At 40.2% G+C, this 26538-nt stretch overlaps 1 protein-coding gene across 1 annotated transcript in view; it reads left to right on the forward strand.

Annotated features, from left to right (window-relative positions):
- The window catches only part of LOC120840960 (neuronal acetylcholine receptor subunit alpha-7-like), a 122631-nt gene that overhangs the window by 30676 nt on the left and 65417 nt on the right, over nt 1-26538 (forward strand). Inside the window, exons 2-3 of the mRNA XM_040211770.1 lie at nt 21997-22041; nt 23077-23121. Of these exons, the coding sequence (XP_040067704.1) occupies nt 21997-22041; nt 23077-23121 (90 nt within the window). The remainder of the gene's footprint in view (nt 1-21996; nt 22042-23076; nt 23122-26538) is intronic.

A 26538-nucleotide genomic window follows, 5' to 3' on the forward strand; every position in this document is an offset into this window, starting at 1 on the left:
AGTCGTTGTAACCAGGGTAACGGAAAGCACACCTCTTCCACGAACAAAGGCAGGCGAAGAGAGGGCAAGAGAAAAGAGCTGAGAGAGACGTGAGTAAGATATTTTTCTAGGATCCGCCCTTCTGGTATTGCGGCTATGGTTGCCTCCCTAAAAGAGAAAGAAAACGAAATGTTCGAAAGGGAAAGGAGAGGGAAGAAAAGCAGGCGCTGGAGACCAGCTCAGAAATCGATGTAGGACTCCCTCCGGCCTACAAGAGTCTTGGGGCGAAGGGAACCAGGGACTATGGGCCGTTCGTCCACCCGTAAGCTGACAGTGCGGTGGAAGCTACGTGCTCGTTGGGACCAGTCATACGCCTGTATTATGTCACGTGATCACGCTCTCTCTCTTTCTACCTACCGTACCAGCGCAAAGAGAGCAGAGTCATGTGATGAAAGGGAGGCGGTTTATTGGTCTGGCGAACGCGTGGCTCCTACCCCACGGTCAGCTTAGGGACGAACGTAGCGTAGGACCTCCCTACCTGTCGCGGCGGTGCTGTGTTCTCGCTGACGCTGTTCCCACTGGCGCGAAGCAGGCGGAAGGCGGCTGCTGTTTTGATAACTTCTCGCTTCCACGTGGAGAGAAAAAAAGCGCGTAACGTAAGAAAGAAAATCACAAATTGTTTGTAGAACTCAACATCGTTTTTGTTTTAATTTTTATTTTTAGTCGCGTTTGCGGTTTGCGATGACTCGGAGAGTGTGTTATAGATTAGGGTCGCCTAACCCGATTTGGTTTAATTTGTCGCCGGCGCTCTTGTTTGAGTTGATCCGAGCGGTAGCCCTTGAATGCCTTTGAGTTGGTTCAGTAGGGTTCTGGGGGCATGCGAGTCAACAGTAAGTACGGTAGTTGACTGCTGTCGTCCGCTGTGCCTGGTCAGAGTTAACCTGATTGACTTGGGCTGTACGGCTTGTCTGAATTTTATTGGATGGGACTATAGCGGTCGAGTCCCATGTTTTTGTTATCCAACTGATTCGTAATAAAAGCGCAGCATTTCGGAAAGTGCATTTTTACAATAGTCAAGTAGCCGACGATTGCGTCATCCATCGGAAAGTTTTCTGATATACCTGATGTCGTTTCGCTACTATCTGACCTTAATCGATTATCTTATTGGTTCGACCAGTACTTAATGAAACACTAACAAATGCAAATCTGTGAAGGTGTCCCGTGTTCAATCTCTGCATCATGCATGTCATCTTAATATACCATATCTCGCTTCAGTGTTTGTGTATTAATATACTGGTGTTCCTTGGACGACTAAGTTTCCTTGGAAAGTTCGCGTCCAACATGTGGTTAAGAGTGCTAGCCGTAGTTAGAACACTTGAAAATAAACTTACTTCTCGTTCCGCCTTATGTGACACTAGCGTCGTACTAAATGCTTATGAGTTCAAAATTAGAATATGCCGCTGCTGCTGCTGTGTGGGAGTCCAGTCTTTCATCGCTAATCACTCCAATGGAATCAGTCCAAAATCTTTCAACAAGCGTCATCCTAATCAACTCTCACCGTACCCCACTGCCAGCATTACTACCATGAAAAACGTTTGTAGCTCAGACTTTAGTGCATCGTAGTAAACTCATTTGTTTTTGTCATTTTAATAAAATCTTGCGTTAAGATACTGCACTTTTTCATAGATTAATAAATTCACCGTATACTACATCCCTTCTCGTATTGATCGCCGGTAATCCCAGACTTGTATGGTACACTAGTGAGATGTCATCAAGTTACTTGTGAGCGATTACTTTTTGGGGTGATCTGTAATCATTTGAATACATTTATTAGGAGCTAATCACGATATTATTTTATTATTTTTTGTACTACTATATTTAATTGTAATGGTTACTATTATTACCTCCCCTTCGTAATGGGGCTCTCTGTAGAACTCTCCTACCACGGAGTCCTGGAACCACGTCTCTGACGGGAGAATGGTCTACCAAAATTGGCGGATTAAGAAAGTAAGCATTTCCTAGTTCGGTAATTTTTATCCAATATTCGAGAGTTTTTGGGGAACCGCTTTTGACACATATCCTATACTGTACGGTGAGCCCTCCGGTACGAACTGTGAATACGCGAGTGTTCTGCTTTAGAGAATGCGCAGTTCGCACCGCAGCACCCATCGCAGCGTAACGGATGTGCAAAAACGGTTCCCTAAAACTCTCTAAAATTGGACAGTACGAAAAACTGTAATAATACTTAAAAACAAGCGAGCCGGTGATGACTCATGGTAAGTTGAGACGGTGTGTTGTGCTCGTCCTCTTCTGTGTTCCCGAGTCTCGGGTTTTATTACCATGAGTACGAAAAACCCGTTTTCAAATCGGCAAAAAAAAAACAAAAAAAAAAAAACAGTCGATTTGAATATTTCCGGTAATCAAAAAGGTAACGGTCCTTCTTTTTTTTTCCAGGTAACGACATATTACTTTTCTTCTCGAGTAATTAAGTAACCTAATTGAATACCATTTAACCAAAAGTACTTGTAATTGAAATGGATTACTTATTTTTCAAGTAACGCTTACAAGATTGGGTATTTCTAAATTTCAAACGTCATCTCTTCGGTATTTTGTATACCCCAGACGTCGAATGATTGGAACCGCCATCCGGCTTTGTCTGCTAACATCACCCATACTGCTTTGGTTAAGACTTTTCTTAGTAGACTTTGAAAGTTTTCTTTAAGCTAATTCCCTTTTTTAGTGTACTGCCATCAGGGCACTCTAAATAAATAAATAAACGACAGCTGCTTTGGAAACGCCTTTGTCTATCAGTATATGCCTAAAGTAAAATTTTAGCTGAGTGTGTGTGTGTGTGTGTGTGTGTGTGTGTGTGTTTCTGAAACATCGAAACATGTTCTAGGCGACAAACTATCCGTGTTTCTTCTTTCGTGATTTATGAAATTTGGACTCATTTAGACAAATTTACAAAGCATAATCTAGTTGCATTTGTTCCAAAATATTTCCGGTGCACGTAAAACACTGCTCCAAAACAGTGTTTAGGTTCAATATTTGACATGTGAGATGTTAGATATTACTTTAAACCTTCCCTGAAAGTCACATTTTGGCAATCATTGTTTTAGGCTAGAAGTATGGTGTAAAGATACCTTACGCTTGAACTTCTCTACGTAAAACAATCACCCTGAAATTTTGAGGTGATGGTTAGCATGGATCTTCTCATATGAAAATAGGCCATTTTGTAACGTGAGTTTCGCATATTTATTTATGCATTTATATATTTCTTTATTTCCTTCGTTTTTGCAATAATTTCACAGCCTCATCAAAGTACGACATGAAAGGGATTAGAACGCAGGACTCACTGGGTGTCATAAGCACTGCAAAAGAAAACGCTGAAACTTCGCATACCGCTTCTTCGTTAATACTGAGCATTATTTTGAATATATTCAGTCTCGGGTAGGAAGATACTATTGGTCTAGTAACGTTTATTGAAGCAAGAATGAAACACGCGTGTCCATTTTTTTTAATGCAATATTACGAAAACAAAACTATTGCACTGCGCCTTACACTGTTGCAGTGAGGTTGTTGAAATACATTAAATTGAGTAAGAAAGGACATTTACCCTCTAACCAGGAGGATTTGGAAAGCGCAGGGGAATGCGATGCTAAAGTTCCCGGAAAGCTTGGTTTATATTATACTGGGTTACATCGAGCAAAACTGGACTGCTGTGACCGGAAGCCATAAACTACTAATCGCAGAAAGCTACAGCCCCGTGAAAATGTGACGCTGGCTGTGGTGACAAAATGCGTAAGTTTCCGCATTTGACTATTTGGACTAAAAAGTAAAAAAGAAGAATGATTTTTTTAATGATTCGATGTCCGTTTAAAATTAATATTCATTAAACTGAAATTTGAGATTGTAGGTGCATGTGGCCATTATTTCAGTGAAAAAACAAAAGAACTTGCCAGTTAGAAATGCGATATTGTTTTCAATTGTTTGCTAGGAATATTATTTTTACCAAGATGATTGATATAGTTCTCAACAGTCTCAAATTTCGGTTTGATGAATATTAGGCTTAGGCGGACGTCGGCTCGTCGATAAATGACTGTTTTTCTTTTTGTATCTTTCGATTCAAGTAACGTCATGCACTCAATATTTCTCATTTTATCACCACCACTAACGCCACATTGTCACGAAGCTTCGGCTTTCCGCGATGCGTAGTTTGTCTGTGCGGGTCGAAAAGCGGGGTTTTTATTTTCTCGGTCGGACCAGCTCTGACTGGAAGGCGTTCGGAAATCGAACGCTTCCGAAGAGAGAGTCGAGACAAAGGTAGCTAGCTTTGAGTCTACCCCCTATTCATTGAAGCCAGAGCTCGACGTTCTGACGGCCCCGCGCGTTCCCGTATCCTCCTCTCCCTCAGTCTTTTGTCGCATTGGCGTCTAGAAGCGTTTCTCCGAATTGACAGACAAACCCATCAAGAACAGTAAACAAGGAAACTGATAAAAAAGAATACGAAAGTATTGAGTACATGCAAGATACTAGTTAATGTTTTCTAAATTCGTCATTATCGTTAACTGGTACAAATAATGATTCGTTTTACATTTGTGATAAATAAAGAAATGAGCACCGTGATTGTTGATCAATATGGCTTTAACGATGTTGAGACGACAACTTACGGCATTTCTGCTGATTGTTTCCACTCTTTTGTGAATTGGGTGCAGTAAAATATTTATAAGATGTTGCTTGGTTGATTTGTTCGCGTTCGCTATTTATGTCTTTGGTTTTAAGCTCATTCTTATTTGTATCAGCACAAGTTTGACACGTGACTCGGAGTGACGCTTTGTTAGGTGCGGTTTTCAGTATTTTTCGATGGGTTCTCCAGCATAGAATGGAGGAATTTGAGAAAATGCACCCTAATTGCATCAGAAAAGGCGACCTACACTGCCCGACACTGTGAACGCAAACATGTGACAGCTATTTTTTGTTTCTTATTTCATTTCATTTCGTTTATTTTTTCCCTCAAAGAGCCCGGCGCATTACATGAGGGGCGGGAGAGACAAAAGAAAATGTTTGCGGGAAAAACAGGAAAACACTAACATTGAAAACAGCACGCGACAGATCGAGCACAAATTCACAGCATACTATACACACAACAGCTACACACCAGAGAGCGTATAAAATTACACTGACATAAATTATTCTTCACTTACACTACTAAACTGTGCACAGTCTGACATATCAACCACACTTTCAGGGAGGTCATGCCATTCATGGAAAGCCAAGATCAAGGGCGACTCTGAAAAATGCTAAGTGCGACATAAGGGTAGCCTAATTTTATGACTGTGGTCATGCCGAGGAACAATTTCATGGGCCGGAAGTAAAAGCTGACTTTTAAGGTCAGCGTTGTAATGATACACGCAATGAAGAAAATTCAGTCGTGATACTTTGCGTCTATTACATAAAGGAACAAGGTCAGCTCTTGTTTTTAGTGCTGTCATACTCGACGTAAAGGAATAATCTCTAAAAATAAAACGTACGGGTCTATTCTGAACAGACTCTATTTTTTTACTTAAATAATCTTGCCATGGATTCCAAATAATGCTCCCATGTTCTAGTTTTGAAAGGCTGACGTCAAACCTACTACTTGAGGGAGGGGGGGGATGCTCACTTGTGGAAAACATAATTTGTAAAGTTTGATGCGAGCCAGTGCCCTTTTGTAGGTAAGTGCCAAATAGCGCTGGACATTGCTATCGCGTTAACAGCGTCGCAGAGGGTACGTGTGTTTCTGGTTTCTTGCTCTTTTTATTCATTTTTGTATTGGCTTTAACTTGTACTTCACTATTTACAAAGGTGTGTAGAAAAACCTGGACATCTTAATCAAATATATCTTTTGAAGTAACAAATAATATGCCGCCCATTTTTGCGGGAAGTGAGTTTTAAGTTTTGAGCAATTCCCTTCGATTTCACCGAACATTCAAAAACCAAAAGTAGCATGGAGCAGACTCGATAGCTCCTTTTCACGTAACTAGAATGGAACGCCCAAGATTTGCAAATGAAATCCTCAAACGCACATACAGAGGCGAAAGTAGCTGAGGTTTAGATCACATGCACGTGTTATTTTCAAACCGTGATTCAATTTCTGAAAGTATGAGTTGGATCTCTTCCCACATAACCAATATTCCCATTCTCTTTGCTTGCATGGAGCATGACTGCAACCTTGGATAGGAGCAGGTGCAAAGGATGATTGAGTGATATTGATCTCACGAATAGTCTCCTTTGTTTGCAACAGCTTGAAGTTGAACAGTGGAGCAAAAAAGTATAAATTTAAGCTAAAAAATGTATTTCGCATTGGAAGGCTAACACTCTGGAGAACTAGAAATTGCTTACTTTGATAATTTACTCAAACTCGTCTGGCCGATTACTTCTGCACGTAGTAAGTATATCAATTTCAATGTTTGTGATCCTCAGGATGGTACTACTAATTTTTGATAGATTAAGGATCTGATACGAGATTAAAAAGCTCTATTTGTCACGATTATTACACTAGTTTATGTGAGTCCTCTTTATAGGAAGCTCCGTGAAAGATGAACGTTACAACGATTAAATAGGAAATACGTTGACGTTAGAAAGAAGATGGAGCGTAATGCGTGATGCCCGAGAGTGCAAAAAGATACGCTCAATAGTAACGTCTAAAAAATAAGATATACGTAAACTAATATTTTTAGCGAAGGTTGAGATCAGACATTTTTCTGAAAATCTAGGCAATCAGGGAATGCATACACTAGTGGGAGCTCGTCGACGTGGCTTAGTTGCAAACTTCGTTCAAATTAAGTCAAAAATATACGAAAAAAAGCCTATATGTAGTCTTCTTTTGATGCCTTCCATGTCCGGGATCCTAATGCGTTTAAACGTAGCTTAAAACCATACAAACTGCCATGATTATCCCCGTATATAAACTTCCAAAGTGCACTCAAGTTGAGAGGTAATTAGGTATACCGAATCAATCATCTCAGCAAGACGGATTAAAGTTTGTGCGGAACCTGTCATCAGGACTTGGAAACCATGCTATAAATATTGACTTGACATTTTAGGATTATAAGATGAAATACTTTGAGCCATTTTTTTTTTTCGTTAAGCGCTTGAACATGCTGGAAGACTCTTAGATATAATTTTCGAAACAAAAACAATCTACCAACTTTAAAAGTTAATTTACCGAAGTCAGGACTGAGGTCAATACTGCGTGGCGTATAATTAATGGCCCAGCTGAGTTTGGCTTGCCCATCTTAAATATATGAGCGGCGTATGTGTTCATGCTGTTAAAACATGTGTGCACAAAAAGGTCTAGAATGTGTGCGTCATCGCTTCTTTCCAGTGGAAACATCTGACCGAGAGGATGACATGCTATTTTTAAAAGGCAGCTGGAATTAAACCTGCAACACCGCCTGTTCTAAGTCAACGCTCTACCCAATGAAGCTATTTTGGCCACATTTCTGTTCTTTTTTTTTGCATGAGAGTTGCAGAAAGAAACACAACGAGAGTCGCTGTATAAAAATACTTATGACTAGTCGGGCATTTATGAGAGTACAATAGGGAGACCTGACCATCAAGGGAAGGTTCCATAAGCTATTCTAACCACCCTGGCTCTAAGTAGGCTTGTATGGTTTTTATTACAAGTAATCAAATGACTAGTATTCGACTACATATTAAAATACGTTAATAATAGTTTGATTACGGTTTATTATGTAGTAATCGCAAAAGTCACCTCGTTGATTCTGTTGGTTATAAAATGACTTGTAACCATTACAAACCCCCTCTCCCATCTCGAATTCCGGTTTTAGGATTACTTAGTCACTACATTCCGAGCCAGTGCTGCGATATGTAACTAGATCAGATTTTAAAAATGCAGAACCACAAGGAATGGAAGGATTGTTACCGAGATCTGTAAATGTACGAGAGGAGGAAAAGCTTTGTGTGGGGCCGTTTACAGAGGGGTTTGGTGTGTTTCGAGTTAGGTCCGTCAGGTTCGGGTTTTCTACAAAAGTCTTTGTATCCAAAGTTCGACGGTTCATTTAGCGTCTGCGTTTTTACTAGCTGTTCAACAGTCCACCCCTTTTCTCTTAAACGAAAATATAAATTAGGCTCAAAGAACCTTTCAGTTTTTTTCCCTCAAGAGAACGAAAAGCAGATAATGTAAGGGCTAATGTGTGTCAAAACCCTGAGCTCTTTGTGGCTGGATTTCCACAATAGTTAAGATTTATAGCCCCATGATTCTACTCTACAGATGGGCATTAATTACAAAAGTCAGAATTTTTTTTTTTTTTTGCGTTTGACATTTTGGAACAAATCTCGTACTTTCATTTATTTGTATTTTTAGCTTTGCATAGATATGTTTTTTTTTTTTTTTACATGGGTAAGTTTCTTCACAAGTTAACGGTATAATCAAAGCGCATGCGCCAAACTATATTTAGCAGAATCTTCGTAACACCCGTTCAGTGTGAGTGCAGAAATAGATCGCCATTTATTTGTTAATCTTGGAAGGATAGAGTTTTTCCGGGTTAAGTTGTCGGAACATCTATAAATCTCGCGAATCTGTTCTATTCCCGGGGCAGACACATGGCTGCTGCGATAGCTAAGAGTCGTGACTCTCTGCCACTGTGGCAGCAGCTGACAGGCTTGTTTGGGTTCAAAAATGAAAGACGTTTACATATCTTTGTTATGCGAAATTGGAGCGCAGCTTTTGAGGAGCAGGAGGAGGAGGAGTGGAGGGTATTGAGGGGAGTGCATGCCCCTCCTCCTCTTCCGTACCCTCCCCTTCTCTTCTCTTCCTCCCGTCCTCCTCCCCTTCTCATCTGCTTTTCCTCCTCCCTTTGTTTCCTCCTCCTCTCCTCCTCTTCTCTTCCTTCTCCCTACTTTCTTCTCCCCTCCTCCTTTCTTTCTCCTGACCTCAATACAAGCTCAGACTCCCCGCTTAATTTAGCAGGGAAAATGACATGACGTGAAAGCAACACCAATTCAGTTTCCCCGCTAAATTTAGCAGGGAAAATGAGGTCACATGACATCGTGTCACGTAACCTATGATCAAATTTAGTTTCTCCGCTGGATTTAGCGGGAAAATTGATTTCACGTGACGTCAACATCAATTTAATTTCCCGCTAAATTTAGCTGGGCGGTTACGCCGACGCCGACGGCGACGCCATTATACGCGTAAACGGGCGCATAGGAGCTGCACTCTAAAAAGCGGGGCGATGGCAACCTTACATTTCGGTGTTTACTTTGTAAGCCTATGGGACAACTGTCCTGTTCCAATGCTATGCACTCTAACTCGAGAAAGCACATCAAGCTTTATCGGTTGTGCCTCTTTATGGTATATGGGACATTGAATTACTTTACGAAGTACTATCAATCTTACATTAATTCTTCTTTTTTGCTTCTGATAATGAGTTTCTGAAGTAATCAGAAAAGTTACGGATGCTTGTTTTTAAAGTAATGTTAATTTAATTTGCTTTTCAAGTAATCAAATAACTTAATTGAGCAATTCTTTTTTAGTTTTTTCTAATTTGGAAATAAGTACAATACTGCTTGAAGGACCCAAGTTTTGACCTGTTCTTTACGCAGAACTATCCTCGAAAAACCATATTTCTCTGACTGACACATTCAATTGGAAACATACATCCTATAAAACCGTCATAGAAGAAAAACAAAACAAAAAACAGGGCAGCCTAAAACAAACAAATTATACGCGCCTATTTATACCAATAAGACGAGCTCAAAACTTGCCACGTCTAGTTTTTCGGCAGCTGATGTAAATAACAGAGAGGGTAGTTCGAACAACCTTGCGCACCTCAGGTAGACTGTTACTAGACTCAATGCAAAACAACATCAACACCGTAGCAAAGTTTGTCCTCTTTTGTGGTTGACTGCGCACACAAAGAAACTTGCTGTTCACCTCGCCACCATCACGTTTATCACCATCGAGGGAAACAAGCCAAGCGACGCCACGACACTCACAAATGCACGCTCGTGGAATCAATTTCACCATGTGAAGACAAAAAAGAACAAAAAATGGCTGTGTAGAGAGAGGAAAATTGCCACAAAAGAATACAAGGAAGCAAAAAGGGACACAAACTACAGATACATAAATTTCTAAGCGAGGAGATTGACAAAACACCGTTCTGCTACCGAACCCCTGCCGAGCGAAGGAGCAGTCGGGGCCGGGTAACAAACGGCCTGTAGCACAGAGGGAAGAACCACTTCGGCGGCATGTTCGAGACTAACACCGGGGCCTTCTATCAAGATACGGCCGAATCACACAAGGTACAACCCCCAGACAAAAGAGAAATGTAGAAATACGACACGAAACACCATAAGTGAAAGAAATCTGGCCCCTACGGATAAAAAACAAAAGAAGCTGCAACGTTGTCAGAAATGAAAGAACGCAGCGCTGTGTACTCTCTGTGAGACCGGGTGGTGGCGAGGCACTCGATGCATCACACCTACGATTGTGTGTGCCGTTTTATTTTTTATTTATTTTCGTAACACAGCATCTTCCTGATCTTACCTCTCTCGACGTGTTGGATACACAAAGAGTTTCGTATACCTTCTCTAAGTTTTTACACGAGGACAATTGTTTGTTTTTCACTTTTGCCTTTTTGCCTTTGATTTTGTGGTTCTTTTGGGAATTCACAGTGTTTGAATGCCGGTAAAAAGCATTTAAGCTGCACCAAAAATTAAAAAACTGCAATAAAGTAATTTGAAAAAACCGAGAAGCGTGTTTTCGCTGAAATCATTTAGTTATTCGTGTACACGTAGCGGCCTTCTGTCCAGATACTTCATTATCTTGGCCAACAACTTTATTCTTCTTTGGTTTTTGAAATTTGATACCATAGTAGTCGAGCCACACTACTCACTAGAAATGATGCTCGGAGTTCTCAAAAAATATATTAGGAGAACCTCATTCCATCTGCTAAGTGTTAAACATATATAGGGGGCTAGACACTTCTAGTTTCAAAAGCCTAGGAGTATTAAAAAAGAACATTTTCAATTTACTCCCCATTATTTCTGAAGCTTTCTAATTCCGTATCCAGACTTGTTCCCCAAATGACTTACCATTAAACTCTGCAACATAAAAATACAGTCTGCGACCAAATTAAAAACAACAAAAAAACTTAGTTTAACAAGCCTTGTTACGCTGTTCTCTCCCATGCTTCTTGTGCAAGTTAGATCTGCAATTAAAGTTAACAACTAAAATTTGTAAGCGCTCGCCTGCTGAATATACTGCACTAAATTAGGCGTGACCAGTGTTCCCGCTCGCCTAGAAACGAAAAAAAGGCAAATAATCGAGACTTCGGGCCAACTAAGTTCACCACTGTGCAACAAATTGGGTTTGGGGATATTTATACGGCGTGTAGTTGGTCTGCCATTTAAAGTTGCGACGAGTCACTCGCTGGAGATGAGCAATTTAGCCGGTGTAGTACAACCGCTAGCCTGGGGTCTTTAACGTGCACCACGCAGTAGTGATACACGACCGCACGCCGGTACGATGCTCATCCAGATCGAAACGGGCAGGGGTGGGGCTCGAGCCCAGCATCCCGGGGTTCTGCAGCGCGAGTTTTCGCGCCACGCGCGTCGAGCTGGGTGTGCGCTTTAGCCCACTTGGCCACCGATCACCCCCCCCCCCCCCCCCCCCCACTGTGCAACAGTAGGAATAGGGAGCGCTAAAGTAAACCTCACCTCATGCAAAAAAAACAAAAAAAAGTCTGAGTTTGATAGTGAAGTCAGCGGTTTGTAGAAACCTCACCGCAATAAGATGTGCAGCTATTACCAATGTGCGGTTGGTACTAGTTTAAAGAGGTAAAATGCCGCATCGGGTGGTTTCGGCGTTCTAAGCTATAAAAGCGACTGCCGCATTGCATCAATAGAAAAAGATTGCAGTTCATTCCAACCTCTTTCTTAAAAGCTTAATGTATCCTAGGCTTCCCTCGTGGCTTTTTTTCTGACGCCCCAGCCTGGACGCCGCAGGGTGAAATCACTTTGCTACACCCAGTTTACTTGCGAGACGTTAAAAGTGTTACTGACAGCGCTGCTGCCTTTGTAGCACGATGCATGCTCCGAAAAGCGGCTGACGGATAACCAGAGAAAGCGGCGGTCACGCGAACTCCATTAGGGCTGTCCGGGTCAACGGAAATTCCACGTTTGTATTTGGAGCACGCAAGTCAGACATCATTAGAGATTTCTACTTCTCGCTAATGGCGAAGCCTTACTTTCTGTCGCTGCTTTTACGTAAGACAATGTGCACGCCTGGGAAGAAGTGTACGTCACCAAATTTCTCTCGTGTATTCGCGTATAAGTCTCAAGCTGACTGTATAAAAGTATATAGATTGGTTTTAAGCTTTACAAATTTGGTTAAAACAAAACAACGTATAAGCTACGTTTTGCGGTTTGTGCAGGTGACTTATACGACCAAGGGAACATAGTATATGGGACTAGTCGTAACAATCAGTCGGCTAAATAAGCCTAAACATTTAATTCACTTTTTAAATGGGGAAAATCTACATATGGTTTCACTTAGAAACTTGCTGGTCGTCATCCAAAAGAACTAGATCAATAATATTTGTGAATATTTTGAGCGCGTGGTAAACGTAGTAATGCGCTGAAGCTACGACAAGTGCAACAGGTACAAGGCTAGGGCCGTGATAAGAGACGAAAAAATCGCGCGGGCGACTTACCGTACCGGTAGCCTTTCTCCTGCTCTCGAGTTGTAACTTCGGCGCACTACTGTGCTTCTCAAGTGCTCGAAGACGTTCTGAAAATGACTTATTTAGTGATTTTTAATGACGCTCAGCAAGTTTCTATTTAGAAGCATACGCCTATTTTCAATATTCAGAAAGTTTATTAACACATTTTGCGTTATTAGTTCACTGCTCGAAGCGATTATCCCCCTATGCAATGTCCTCCTGGCGGTACAAGTCACGTGAACAAACTCTTCACGTGACTATTTCTAAAATCACAACTAAAATAACTATACTTAAGTGACTATGCCTAAATTAAAATAATAGTTGTTAATTAAAAATAAACACTTTTAGTTTTTGTTTCAAAAGAATGGGAGTAAATTGCGATTGAATGTCGTGAACTCAGGTTTTTGATGTACAAATATAAATAATATATATATATATATATATATATGCTATCACGGTTACAAGATGTATTTCGGCTAAAATTTAATGAGCATGCAATAACGATTGATAAGGTTGTTCCGGAATACGCGATAGTTTTAACAAGAAAACAAATTGAATTGCATACAAGTTGAGGCTTGGAAAATCTTATTCTGAAATGAAATATTCAAAATCTGTCATTAATTCGAACCAATCTGTTATTGTTTTCTTTAAATTATGAGCGGGAGATTTTTTTTTTTTTTGTAGAAGCAAGTTTTTTTTTAAAAGGCCTGTAGCCACCACTGGCAAGTTCACCAGTTACAAATTCTTAAACGGCGTCACGGGGATGGCAGGCAACTTACCACATGTCTAACGAGCAGCCACTCTGGACTGAAACCTACTCGGGGCTAATTGGCGCGCACAGCTAGAAGTCATTAGGCCCATGGAAAGTTGGTTCGCTGCAGGTGGTGTCAGACCTTACGCGTGCTTTGTGGAAAGGATGTTCCTAGGCATGCTTGAGGTTCTCAGAAACCGAATGAGAGAGAAGGGCAAAGAACGGAACCATAGTGTCCCGTTTGAGTCAAATATTAAAGGGGGTGTCCACTGTGCGAGCGGCAACAGTCGCCCATCAGGGACTTGGTGCGCAGAAGCAGTGCACACGAGAAGTTTCTTTTTTTTTTCGAAACAATCGTTTTTGGGGGCGACCCAGAACCAACGTACTACGTCTCGTCTAAACTAGAATAGAGAGAAAAAGCTACGAGACTGAATTAGCAACCTACTTGAACTGGCGTGTGTGAGTGTATGTGTGTGTGTGTGTGTTATTTGAACATGTTCGTTTAACAAAGACGCTTTACTACCTTGTGAACTCACTCGCATATTAGGAGTCACTTCATACAAAAAGGTCTATACCCATCTCTACACTTTTGTCTATTCAAAAATATGCAGATAAAAAACCGTACTTGATTGAATAGAACAATAGTTACGAAGCCACCACAGAATTTTTGGCGGAGCTGGAATTCGAATTCCGGATCTACCAAGATCCCGTCGGGTATGCTAGCCTCTCCACTTCACATACCGGACTGGATATTGGGACACCTGAGCTCGAATCCCGGCTCCGAAAAAAGATTTGGTTCTTCGGCGGCCTCGTAACCCCCGTTCCATTCATTTAAGGACTGTCCCTTTTTCTGCATATTCTCGAATATTTCATCTTTGGCGATCACGTAAGACGATGAACCGTGCCCGTGATATACTCCTATGGGCATATACAGGGTGTTTTTAACTTAACAGTTTTGTTTAAAAAAAGTAAGACAGCCGTTAAAGCTACAATAATGCGGTTTTTACCTGTGAGTTACACGGCCAAGTGGACATATTATAGGGTGCCAATCGTCACGGTAAGTTAAATAATTAACTAAAATTTGTTGATTAACTTTTAATTAGTGAAAATAGACATGCGATTCACGTTCTAGGCTTGCTGAGCATCATCGAAACCGTTAAGTCAGTAATTTTTCGAAAGACTTTGAGCACGTGGGAAGCGCAGCAATGCGCTAAAGTTACCAGTCGTGCATCAGGCATAAGGCTGGGGTGAGAAAACGGGGATGATAAGAGGCGGATAAACCGCGCGGAAACGTTATCGCACCGGTAGCTTTGCTTCTGCTTCACGATTGCTAACTTTAGCACTTTACCGTGCTTCCCACGTTCTCCAAGTTATTCTAATATTGACCGGCTTAGTGGTCTTAAATGACGCTAAGCAAGTTTTTTATTGCAGACATATGTTTATTTTCAATAATTTAAAGGTTAATTAACACATTTTAGTTAACTCGCCGACTTATCGTCACTATTAGCCAATATACTATGTCCCCCTGGCCGTATAAATCACCTGCACAAACCACATTAGTGTGGCTTTCACGTATTTTTTAAACAATATATTAAGCTTAAAAAGATACAGCTTGTAGCTTACGTCACGTTTGGGTGTTTTGAAGCGTCTAGTAGCTGTTGCGGATAGTTTTGTTTTGAAACCCTGCTCACCCGACGCTTTGAAAATTTACATAAAATGTACACATGTGAAGAGGCGAAGAACTCACGTAAAACTTAAACATTGAAGCTTTGAAGCTAACGTAGAAAAAAGCGCGTTCTTGCAACCCCTTGCACGCTTGGTAAAAATGCGCAGCCGAATATTCATAGTTACTTCTCAACCAACAACAGATCTGAGCTTATCGTTTCTTAAAACTCTCTTTTAGAATGCTGTGTGAAGGGTGGAACACTCGAACTATCAGTCTGATTCAAGAACGAAGGGTGTCGAGGTTTATCGGTGGTGTCTCGTTTGACTCTCATACAGCTGGTCTGTTCACAGCCTCTCCGCGTTATTAATACATGCAATTTATAAAACTATAAACTTAGCGATACATTCAAATTGGAAATCCACATAAACAAGCGTTTTCTTAGAATTTCGCACATCTATCTGTGAACGAACCGGCTTAGCCCACTTGTCACGCAGAACACTGGGAGATGGTAGCGCAGAAGAGAAATTACAGCTCTCAGATTATTAGACATACGCTGCCTAAATTCCTCAACCAGTTTGATTATGTGAGTTGGATCTCATTAAAATGACATTTAAGCAACTTAGAGAATATTTTGTAAACCTGGATAGGTAAAATACCTGTGATCTGGGGGTTTGTTTAGTATTTTCAGGATCATTCAATCGTCTTTGATATGTGTGTTGTACTCCTATATTTTCCACCCGTTTTGCTCTTTCTCATAAAGCAGCATTTTTTCCGGTACCTCTGCTGTTGTGACTATTTAGGGGTTCGAGTGCCTTGTCAAGCTGTATTTGACAACTTTTTTCCTCGACCTCCACCATCAATGTAGATGGGAATAAACGAATTATTAATACTTCCTAGCCAAAAAGCCACCAAACATTATAAATTCGAAACCATTGCAAAGGGATGAATCTCCTTGACAACTTGAGCTTCAGCTCCTGAACGTGTGCCGTAATCTCAACCAGCAAGTTTGTGTGAAGGACGGAATATTCGTTTTTTTAATAATTCTTGCCCATAGCTTCTAGAAGACAACGTCTGTGTTGTTCCTCTCTACGGTTATCAATACTGAAATTTCGCTGTGTCGTCTATAGGGTGGTTTCACGTTGCGTATACCGTGCAACACGTTTAGTGCGAACAGGACTTTGGCGTATTTTTATTGTTTGATTTAGGCGTGCTTACAACAGACACAAAAATTGTTACCTCCCAGGTTGTTTTTCAGAATCGGCACATACCTCCGCATTAGCAGTGTTCACCACATGTTTTCTGTATTATAAGATGTACTAAAAAAACAGCCAGTGACTGATGAAGTTTCCCCCTAGGTCTTTTAATATGTGAAAGGAACGTTTTTACCGTTCATTCGAGTTTATTTGTCTTATGATTAAAGGCACCAACCACAGAAGCCAAAAATATAAAGGAGCATTGGCTCTAACTCAATTTTCAAACGTGCCCACGGTGATTCCTAGGTAAGACAGGCCGGCGCTCCGAAGGATGGCTCGTCGGCGGCTGAAATAGTTCCAGCGAATGCGGCCGGATGAACTGGGGAAAATAAAAGAATAACTAAGCATGAGTTCCTGCCACCGAAATATGTTCCCGAGCGTACTTCTTGAAGTCCGTTGTTGTTAGGCCACTCGCCATGCTTCTGAGATTTGCAAACGGTTAAGACGACCCTGGTGAATTATTGCATACATGCAATCAAGTAGAGCAAATGACTAAACTTGTTCAGGATAGTGTTTGAAAATTATGCACCGGAAATGAAACCGCAATTTCCATTGCGGGGCATGGTTAGGGCGGTTTCATGCATGACCTACTACTTCCGGAGCAAAGTATAGCGGAAATGAATCCAGAGAACTTTTGTCCTACAAACATCTATAAATTGAGGGAAGCTTTCTTTTTCCTTCTTTTTTTTTTCTTCGTGATATATGGTTGCATTGTGATGAATTGCATTTGCCGGAGTAATGCGCGACATAAAGGAGAATCGCCTGGCACTTAGCATACCTGCGGTATTTTTTCAAAATTAAGACGAGCCCGCGCCGGCGAAGTCAACTCGACGGTGGCGAAAATGGCGCCAGCAGCTACCGCCGGGAGCGACCCTGATGGTGGGGGGGGGGGGGGGGGGGGGGGGATTACGAATTGAGCATTGGTGTTCGCGACAGAAAACTCGCGTTCCAAAGTTTACTCGATCAGGCTCAAGAGTAAAGTTGCCGTACTTTAGCGTTCAAAAAGCTACTCTCCAAGAAATTCAGACTAACTACTTCCCCAAAAAGTACTTAGAATCGTCAATCGCTGCGATCTATGGAGGCAAATCGGCGAGTGATAAGGCTGAAGATATGTTTATTCCTTTATAAAAACTTTCTTCGCTGTGGCACTAACCATGAGGCTTCCCAGTATTCATTGCTACATCGCAGACTGTTTTCTTTTAGGTGTGAGCATATTATCTCTCTCGTCATTCATCAAGTTACTTCGATGTATTGCAGTGATTGACCTTCCAACGTGTTTTGTGGGAGAGCAGTCGCTCCAACTTTATGAAGGCTGTGTTCTACTCCGACGTCGAGCGTAGCACACGCGGTGTAGAGCAGCGCACGCCGATACTGATAGGTCGCAGATATCGAGTTCCTGCTCGCCGGCTAATCAAATGCCCGCGGTCAGCGCTACGCTACGTTCGCTGCTCTCAACGTCGGAGTATAACAGAGCCTTTAAGAGTGTACCCGCGTCCTCCAGCGCCCCTCCCAAGGATGACGTATCTTTTTGTCCGAGGTCGACGCTTTGATCTAATAAAACAAACTACTTTAATTGTCCGACTTTAATTGTCTCCTATCTGGCAATGCTCGCGAGAATGGCTCGGACGTACTCGGGGAAGCTATAGAACGCTGTCAAAGATCTCCCCAATCCTGTGTCTTGAAATACTGTCATCAGTGGAGCCATGCACTCGTCATGCTTCTGCATTTTACCAGCACCAAACTTTACGCTAATGAAGAATCACTTCGTTTGTAAACGAATAGAAATGGATAGAAGAAAAGCGAATTAAAGCTCCTCTTGAAACCGCCCTGTACTCTTTTGAAGAGCTGATCACCCAAGTGAGAAATGCCCTGTGTACGTAGACACAGTGGACGTATTCGTGGCGTCTGTTATTCCAGAGAGGAGCGCTACCACGTGTGCTCAGAACGCGTTCCACCGCCCAGTGTACAAAGGTGGCGGTGCACAATAGATGGTTATTGGAATTGTCTGTAGCGTGCGTCCACATAGCCTCAGCTGCAGTCTAGACGCCTTGGCTCCCCCTTATAAAACGAGCGCAATGCTGGCGCGGGGTGACTCTAAGTTCCAAGCTTCTGCCGCTTCGTTCTATGATCTCATTAAGCCCTAGCTTTTGCGACGAGTTAGAATGGAAGTCCACTAAAGATAGCATGATTCGCATGTCTTTACTTCCACCTAATCGGGGGAGATCAGGCTGCCTGACTCGACCAGAAGGAACCCGACTTCTCCTGCGGCGACCCTTCCCCACTCCTCGTCACCAATTTGCATTTAAAATCGAAAAAAAAAAATCATCTGAAACATTTCGTAATATTGGGGTTAAAGACAAAATTGCCATATCTTAAGGAACGAAATGTTACGTCTTATATTTCCCACTTTAAACTGACTTTTCTCGTTCCGCTTATTATTTAAAACAAAACGACTGTAAAAAAAAAAAAAAAAAAAAATTGTTTTGTGCGAAATGGCATACTAAAACTGATAGACTGATAAAAAATTAGTATTATTAATGTGGTCGCTGGTTACAAAAAACCAATGTGTAAGATTATGCTTTTTTCATTGTGAATCATCTCTTGCTTTCTCGGGTTACACTATTTTTAATAACTGCTCCAGTGGTATTGCTTGAACATCCGAGTACATACAATAATAAGTTGAGCAATATAGATTATTAGAACAAACAAGCTATTTTTCTTTTGTCAATAGCATTAATGTTTCTTGCACGTAATGAGTCGTTATTTCATTGACACTTGATTAACTTAGTGCTTGTTATGAGTATTGGATTGTGGCATAGAATATGCTGTTGTGCTCTGTGTTTTCTGGTGTACTGTGTACTTTCCAGAATCCCGTAGGACAAAGTACTTCTCCCCTTTTGGAAATTCTTAGTGTTCAAAACTGCCCGACATTGACCTTATCCAAAGCGTACAGCAAATTCCCGTAGCTGTGAAGAAGTTTATCAGTCTGTATCCTATTGCGACTCCTTAAGCCTCCTCCACTCTAAATATAAAAAATAGAGGTTTTACTATACGGCTTTTTCTAATAGTTAACCATACAATTGTTGACAGATGCTTCCCACATTTTTTATGTGAACAGCAATGCACATAATGGCAATTTCAAAGTGTCCAAATTTTTACAGCGGACTGTGTTTTCAGTAGACCAGAATTGCACACAAAAATAAATTCTTGCTCAACACAACCAAACAGTATGGAAATGTGTGTCCTGCCAAAGCCACTATATTAATATGCAAGACGAAACATCTTTATGTAAAATCAACCTAGTAGATTGCAGTAATGAGCTCCATGACCGTTCCCATTGCATCCTTGCAAACTAATTTGTTGACGGCGGATAATTTCGTAGAATTTATTCATGCGCGAACACGAAGCTCAAGACTTTCATAAAGATTACGCATCCCTATCCAAGGTACATCGGCCCGGCCACCGAAAGCTGCAAGATATATCGTTACATAGACCCCATCAGCGTCAACCATTGTCAATTGTCTCACTCTGCACTAATACAGTAAAAACACGTCAGGGTGTACCGCTAGCCAAAAAAAATACAGAAAAAAATCAACAACCACATTACATGTTTCTCGCATGCACTAGTGTATGGCAATATGCCTTTTGAGTTATGGTTATTTTCGTTTTAGTGAGTATTAAACGGTTTTTACCCAGCATAATTCAATGAAAAGTTGCGGTATAATCAACTACAAATCTATTGAAAACATTAATATAACTTAATCGAAAGGCTACAACGTGAAAATAAAACAATGTTATTTTATATAGACTTCTCTCTTTGCGAGTCTAACTAGAAGAAAACAGTTTGGTTGTTGCTTGTGGAATATTGGCGATACAACGGCAGCTCCGAGCTTCAGGGAGCATTAACGACCTGAGAGAGAAACCTGTGGTTAGAAATATAAGGTTATTTTACATCAGCAGCGGCTGTACTTTTGTGACTTTAGTTAGAAAGAAATCACCACCATAACAAGTAATACCCAGTGGGACGTGGAAGCTCATCAGATGTACAGACTTTTTTCTAGATGTTTTCATGCGGTCAGTGAATACTAGCATAATATCAATCGCCAACATACAAAGTGGTGGCATTGTAGGACGTCTGGCGTTAAGTTGAACCAAAGTGGTAATATACGGTAAGGATCGCGTAATTCCGATATCCTGTTAAAACAAAATCAAAGGAATCCTTCAACTTTCTGTATTTTCCGAAGTTACGGAGAACACTTTTCCTCTAAAGGAACAATTTATTTTAATTTTTTGCTTTTCATTTTTGCAAAACATTCTAAAACAAATCTAAGACAATTACTGGTTTAAGAATTTTACTACTCACTGCGATAAATGTACTGACGGATGCAGTTTAATGTAAGAATTGAACTTGAAATTATAAAATTGTTGTAATCTGTTCCGTCACAATATTGTGACACACGTGAAGTAGACAATGTATTGTAACTCAATTTCGTCAGATACAATCGTTCTAATTAACCAACATGATACCCATATTAAAATTCTCACATCATCAAATATTTTGGCACGCCACACATTGATGAACTACAAATTGAACAAAATCTAAGAAAATTACAGGACGTACGGTATGGTTAACTACAAATTGATTCAAAATTTTAGGTATATAGAAGTGGCCAGCAGTTGAAAAGTATCATTGTATAAATACTGCTTGTGAGTGTTGTATGTGAACATTTGTTTTCAGAGCGTGCGATTTTTGAATATTTTACAGAGCTCTTAACATTCCTTTTAAGATTAGTCTTTTATGCACCCTATTTTATCTTCAGTTCAGAGCACAATCTTTTTCTACCTATCGATGAAAACCGCTTTACCCACTCCACCCACTCGGTGAATCTTGTGCCTGTTTTGGCAATAAAACCCTTATCAGAAAGCAACACATCAAACAGCTTAATTTCACTAACCACAAATGCCTTATCATTTAAGCCAAAATATTCGCACACATATCCACGCGCATATTCACATACACACATACGGACACCCTCGAATTCGTGATAGCACACGGAACTAACTGTGATCTGCGTCACTTTTATTTTTTGATTACCAAATGAATTCGAAAGGTTTTTTATTGTTTTCTACATACCCGAAGAAAAAGCAATTACCTGCCTAGAAACGACTCTTGCTTTTATGAGCCATAATATTTGCGTATAGATTTCGCGAGCATTTGCAATTTTTCTCGGTGGCTAAGGTAAGGTCCTTAGAGGAATCGCTTTAACAAATATTTCATAAAAGTAAAGATTGCATCCCTAGACGTACGCTTAAGACGACGATAGTAGCTTAAGACGACCACCACAAAATTACATGGTGGCGTAAATATAAACGATTGTCAAACTCCAAATACTGAAGAGCCTTAAATCTTCATCGTGGTCTCCTTAACACAGATACGAAAAAAAAAATAAAATCTAATGCTGATTTTGTCCTTGCAGTGCATATAGTATCATTCCAGAAACAGAACACTGCAAGTAATCCAGAAACACATCATCCTGTATAATCAGTGCAGTAGACCTCAAAATTTTAACAAAAAGGGTTCGTGCGCTAAAGCGTGTCGAACTCTGTTTCTCCCCGTAGGACGAAAAAAATCAGATAATAACAACAAACGTTTGGTTAAACCTGGTAAGTGACTCCAAGTGCTTACGTGATGTGCAGTGTGGAGAACGTCTTGTGACGCGGCGTTCCCTTTTTTATTCCCCGCGAAACACGCACACACACACACACACATGCACAATACGCAAGCAGGCAAACATTAGGAACAAAAATATTGTCTGGAGACAGGTGAAAATAGTTACTAGAAAAACAAGTTCTCTATAAAGAAAACCTAAATGGACGGAATTAACTTTGGCACAAGAATATACGAGAGCTTTTTCGCTCTCCCGCTACCTCGCTCATGCTCTTAGGAAAGGCAGCACTTTTCTCTTATCTTTCTCTATCCGTCCTGATGCACTGAAACCTTACCGTGTACGCTCTAACAATACCTATGGGCGTGCCATTATGAGCATGAAACACTCATTATTGGATCATTTATGATCAGCTTAGCCGTTCGGCCAACTTAGATATGATTCTCTTCAGTTCACCAACTTAATAGGGTGAGAAGTGTGCTCCATACCTAGACGAAGAAAGTTGAATTAGTCCGTGTTCGGCCTTCTACCCCACGGATTGTCATAAAGACTGTCAGTCTTGGGTGCCGATTGGAGATCGCGCGTACCGAATGTAGCCATTGGTTAAGCGGCTTATAATTAAGATATAATATTTTAAAACAATTACACTTTTAGGCATTCTTACTGGTGAATATTTCATTCCATCTTCGCCAAGTTTATAGAGAATGCCTTCTGCTTCATCACTATGCAGTAACTAAGCAAAACCTTCGCAGAAGATGTGAAACGTCGCGCCTTCTTGAATAGAAGGCCTGAGTGCTTAATGCCGTGGTGTCACAGATCATGCAAAGCAAAACAAGCAAAACTTACGGAATGCTCCAATTAATTGATATTTCTAGTGAATCCTCAATCAATGCTGCATTGTGCCGGTCCTTCCTCACGAGTTAGCTACCATGTGATGTCACGGTCTGTTGCACTGAGTTCGCGTGTTCTAGAAGGCGCGACTATAGCTCGCGATACTGACGCCTGCCTTCTCTTCACATCTACTCTTTTATAGGATGAAAAGAATCAACTAATAATTACAAATATCTGGTTAACCTTGGTAAGTTCGCCGATCTAGTACCCCACCGTAATTTGTTTTAGCAGTTAGGTCAGTTTTTAAATTTAAATTTCTGCCTTAAGAATTTTATAACTAAGGCCAGTCTGATCATTGCCATTTAAGCAGAATAGGAATAATTTGTTTCATGTTAGAGGATAAAGGAGGTTGAAGGGGTCTTTCTCGCCGAGTGATTGTTCATTCAAATTGGCGAATATTTCAATAAAATCAGCAAACTATACAACCTACAAATATGCGCGGAGTATAAGTGACGCGTGGGTACATTGGAACAAACCAGAAAACTAAAGCGGTCTATCTTATGCAAAATAGACAGAGCAGATGGCAAGAATCGCTTAATTCGAAATATAATTTTTTTTTTTAATTTTTTGTTTTAATGTTTTTGGAAAACGTTATCTTTGATATAATAACGTTTGTCACCATTGAAAGGAGCTTACGAAAATTTATTCGTGTGTCCATATTGATAGGCGTTCGTGCCATAAAAAATGAGTACTCACTAAACCGATTTCTAAATAGAAATCTGAGAGGGTGATTTCTTTCAACCAAATTTATCCTCTAAGAAGCTGTTTCTTTGTGTCTGCCCTTTTAAAAGATAACATGAGCACACTGTCAATCATCATAGTTCAAATAAATAATAGTTGCATGTAAAGTTTGATTAAGCCTAAGAACTACAGAGTAAACAAAGCTCATGGAAGGAGACGCTATCTGTATTTGAAGAGCAATATGGATAGGAAGAGTCCCATACGTTGTTACTTGAACTAACTCTAAAGGCATGATCGACAGATAGAGATTCAATGAAATGTTCAGGTTGTTGAAGCTTTGAAGTCACTTGCGTAGCCAACACTCTACATTGTTAGGCCCACCACTGCATGCAGTCTGCTTTTCTCCGCACGCTCACGCCTGTTTTAAGTTTCCTTTTATTTTTGTAGACGGCAAATAGGATAGTTTCCTCGGTTTGCAGATTCCCGATTAATGCATGACCTTCTTATCGAGAGTAAGGGGCTTAAAAATTGTAGGATAGTGCACGTTGACTAGTGACTATTCAAATACATTAAAATCATGTTTGAGTAGCAAATACAAGGCATATAGACAACTTCAGTGGCACTGCAAGCGTGAGTGCATGTTTGAATTTTGTGAAAATGTTAGAGAGGAATCATGACGCAGTTTTCCTGAACAAGTACCAGAGAGTTTGCTTTTTGAGGATCGTACATATTGCTTTAAAACATTGCGACAAGAGTACAAAATGATTAACCAAGAATTTGCAATATATCATTACCACGTGTAAAGTGGTTATTTAGTGAGTTTTATTTTTCGTCCACACTTTACTTTTGGAAATTAAAATATTTTGTTCTTGCTAGTAGAACTTGGGTTAAATTATTTTTTAAGAAAATATCGGTGGGTGCCTCCGTTTGTTTTAGAGATACTTATGGGTTTTAATGCAAAATCTAATGAAATGTAGAATTGAAATAAATAACACGTTGAAGTTAAACCCGTTCTTGCTAGTACAAAGAAAGCCTCATCCTCTCAGAGTCAACAAAAATGAAGGTCGCTGTAAACTGCTCTTCGATGAAGGTAACTGTGCGCAAATTTAAGGACACAAGAGTGAAATATAATTTGGATTAACAAAATAAACAATGCACTTAAAAACATTCGCCGTCATCTTACCAAAATGATAGGACAAAGGAGCAATACTCGCCATCTTGGATTCTTATAAAGAAATGCACAGCGACCTGGTCGAAGGGTAATTTCTAAACCCGGACTAACCTTTTAATATAATGAATGCCGCGCTTGAATAAATATTAACAAAAAGTTGTATTTTTATTAGATTTCTAGTATGTCAGGTTAATTTGTTTTCTGCAGCTGTAAAACTTTTTTTTACACTAATAGTGTAAGTCTTTTTCACTTCGTTATAAAAAACTCTTTAAGAATACGCAAAGAGGATTCTTAATGTAAAACTGAAAGAACAGTTCAAAATATGAAAGTAATACTCGAAGAGATATCTGCGTTGAAGCTTCATGACAATTTTTGAAACAAAAAGTATATGAGGAATCACTACAAACTCAAAACACAATTTCGATAAAAATGTGAAATTATAATGGAAACCAAAATAAACTCAACCAGAACACAGTAGCATTTTCTACCCTCCCACGCTTTTCGATGTTGCGATTCTGCTTGTGAATGTTTGCTATGCTTTACCAAAACTGCACGCAAGCCTTCAGGATATGCCTCAAAATATTGATGCCAGTAATAAATATTCGCGCATATTTCAAATGTATAGATGTTCTAGCTGTCGCGCAATATATCTGTTGGCAAATACTGCAATATTTTTAAGTCACTAACTCACTAACAAAAAAATGTTTGGTTAACAATATGCTATAATGCTGCATACATAGGCTGCGGATGATTACATATTTTTGTTCATTTTGTAAGGTATACCTTGTTTCTCTAGTTAATGATATACGTGTTTTAGATAAAAATTCATGAAAGAATATCAACTTTGAATCTGTACAAACAATTTATCATATTTTGTCTTTGCCACACTTCGCCCTTCATTTTGAGAAGCGCTTGTAGAGGAGAAATAAAAATAGCAATAGACATTTTGTTTCAATAAAAGGGAGAACAAATAGACATATTTATTCCGGCAGTGTGGGCTCTAGAATTCATTATTCTCGAGTTGAACAATTTGACGGTATCAGTACTCTCGTCGAGTAATATAGAAATATTAAATTTAATGAACCCACGTATTTTCTGACCCCAGTGTTTAGTAGGATTTCATTTTATAATTTTACTGCTCGTTTGACCAAACAACTCCCGTGTATAATCTCACCTCGACATGGACAAAACATCAGCCAAGCGTGGAATGTATTGTCCAGTAAAAAATGTGCTTGAATGAACTTCTTAAAGCAGAACAGTTTACTCTACTGTTGGATAGGACAATCATTTGGCAATGAGAGCTTCCGATTTTAACAACCCACGGTCAACCAACCTGTCAGCTTCCTTGTGTTATCTATGCAAAAGCATGAGATGGCATCTCTCTTCAAGATATCAGAGACCTGACGGAGCCATTTTGCGCCTTCTTCGAGTTGACTGGATATTGAGGTGTAGAAGGTTAGACCATTTCCGAACTCTTAGTGTAATTGGCTTCTTTGCAGGCTGCCTTCACAGCTGACTAGCGGACCATCACAAAATTGAATACGACTGATAATGCTAGAATTGTATTTCCATCAATAGATAGAAGATTTAACAAGTAGAATTAGCGCTAGGGTGCTTCACGCTATCAGTTGAGTAATCACAATATCAGTTCAGTAGTCTTCAGCGACATTTCTCATCTTGAGTCAAACCATCTCCTCCATAATTTTGTCCTGGCGCCGCATTTCAGAGTGATGTTCAGATCGAAATATAAAA

This window comes from Ixodes scapularis, unplaced genomic scaffold (genome assembly GCF_016920785.2).
Source record: "Ixodes scapularis isolate PalLabHiFi unplaced genomic scaffold, ASM1692078v2 PGA_scaffold1__304_contigs__length_218370807, whole genome shotgun sequence".
NCBI lineage: Eukaryota > Metazoa > Arthropoda > Arachnida > Ixodida > Ixodidae > Ixodes > Ixodes scapularis.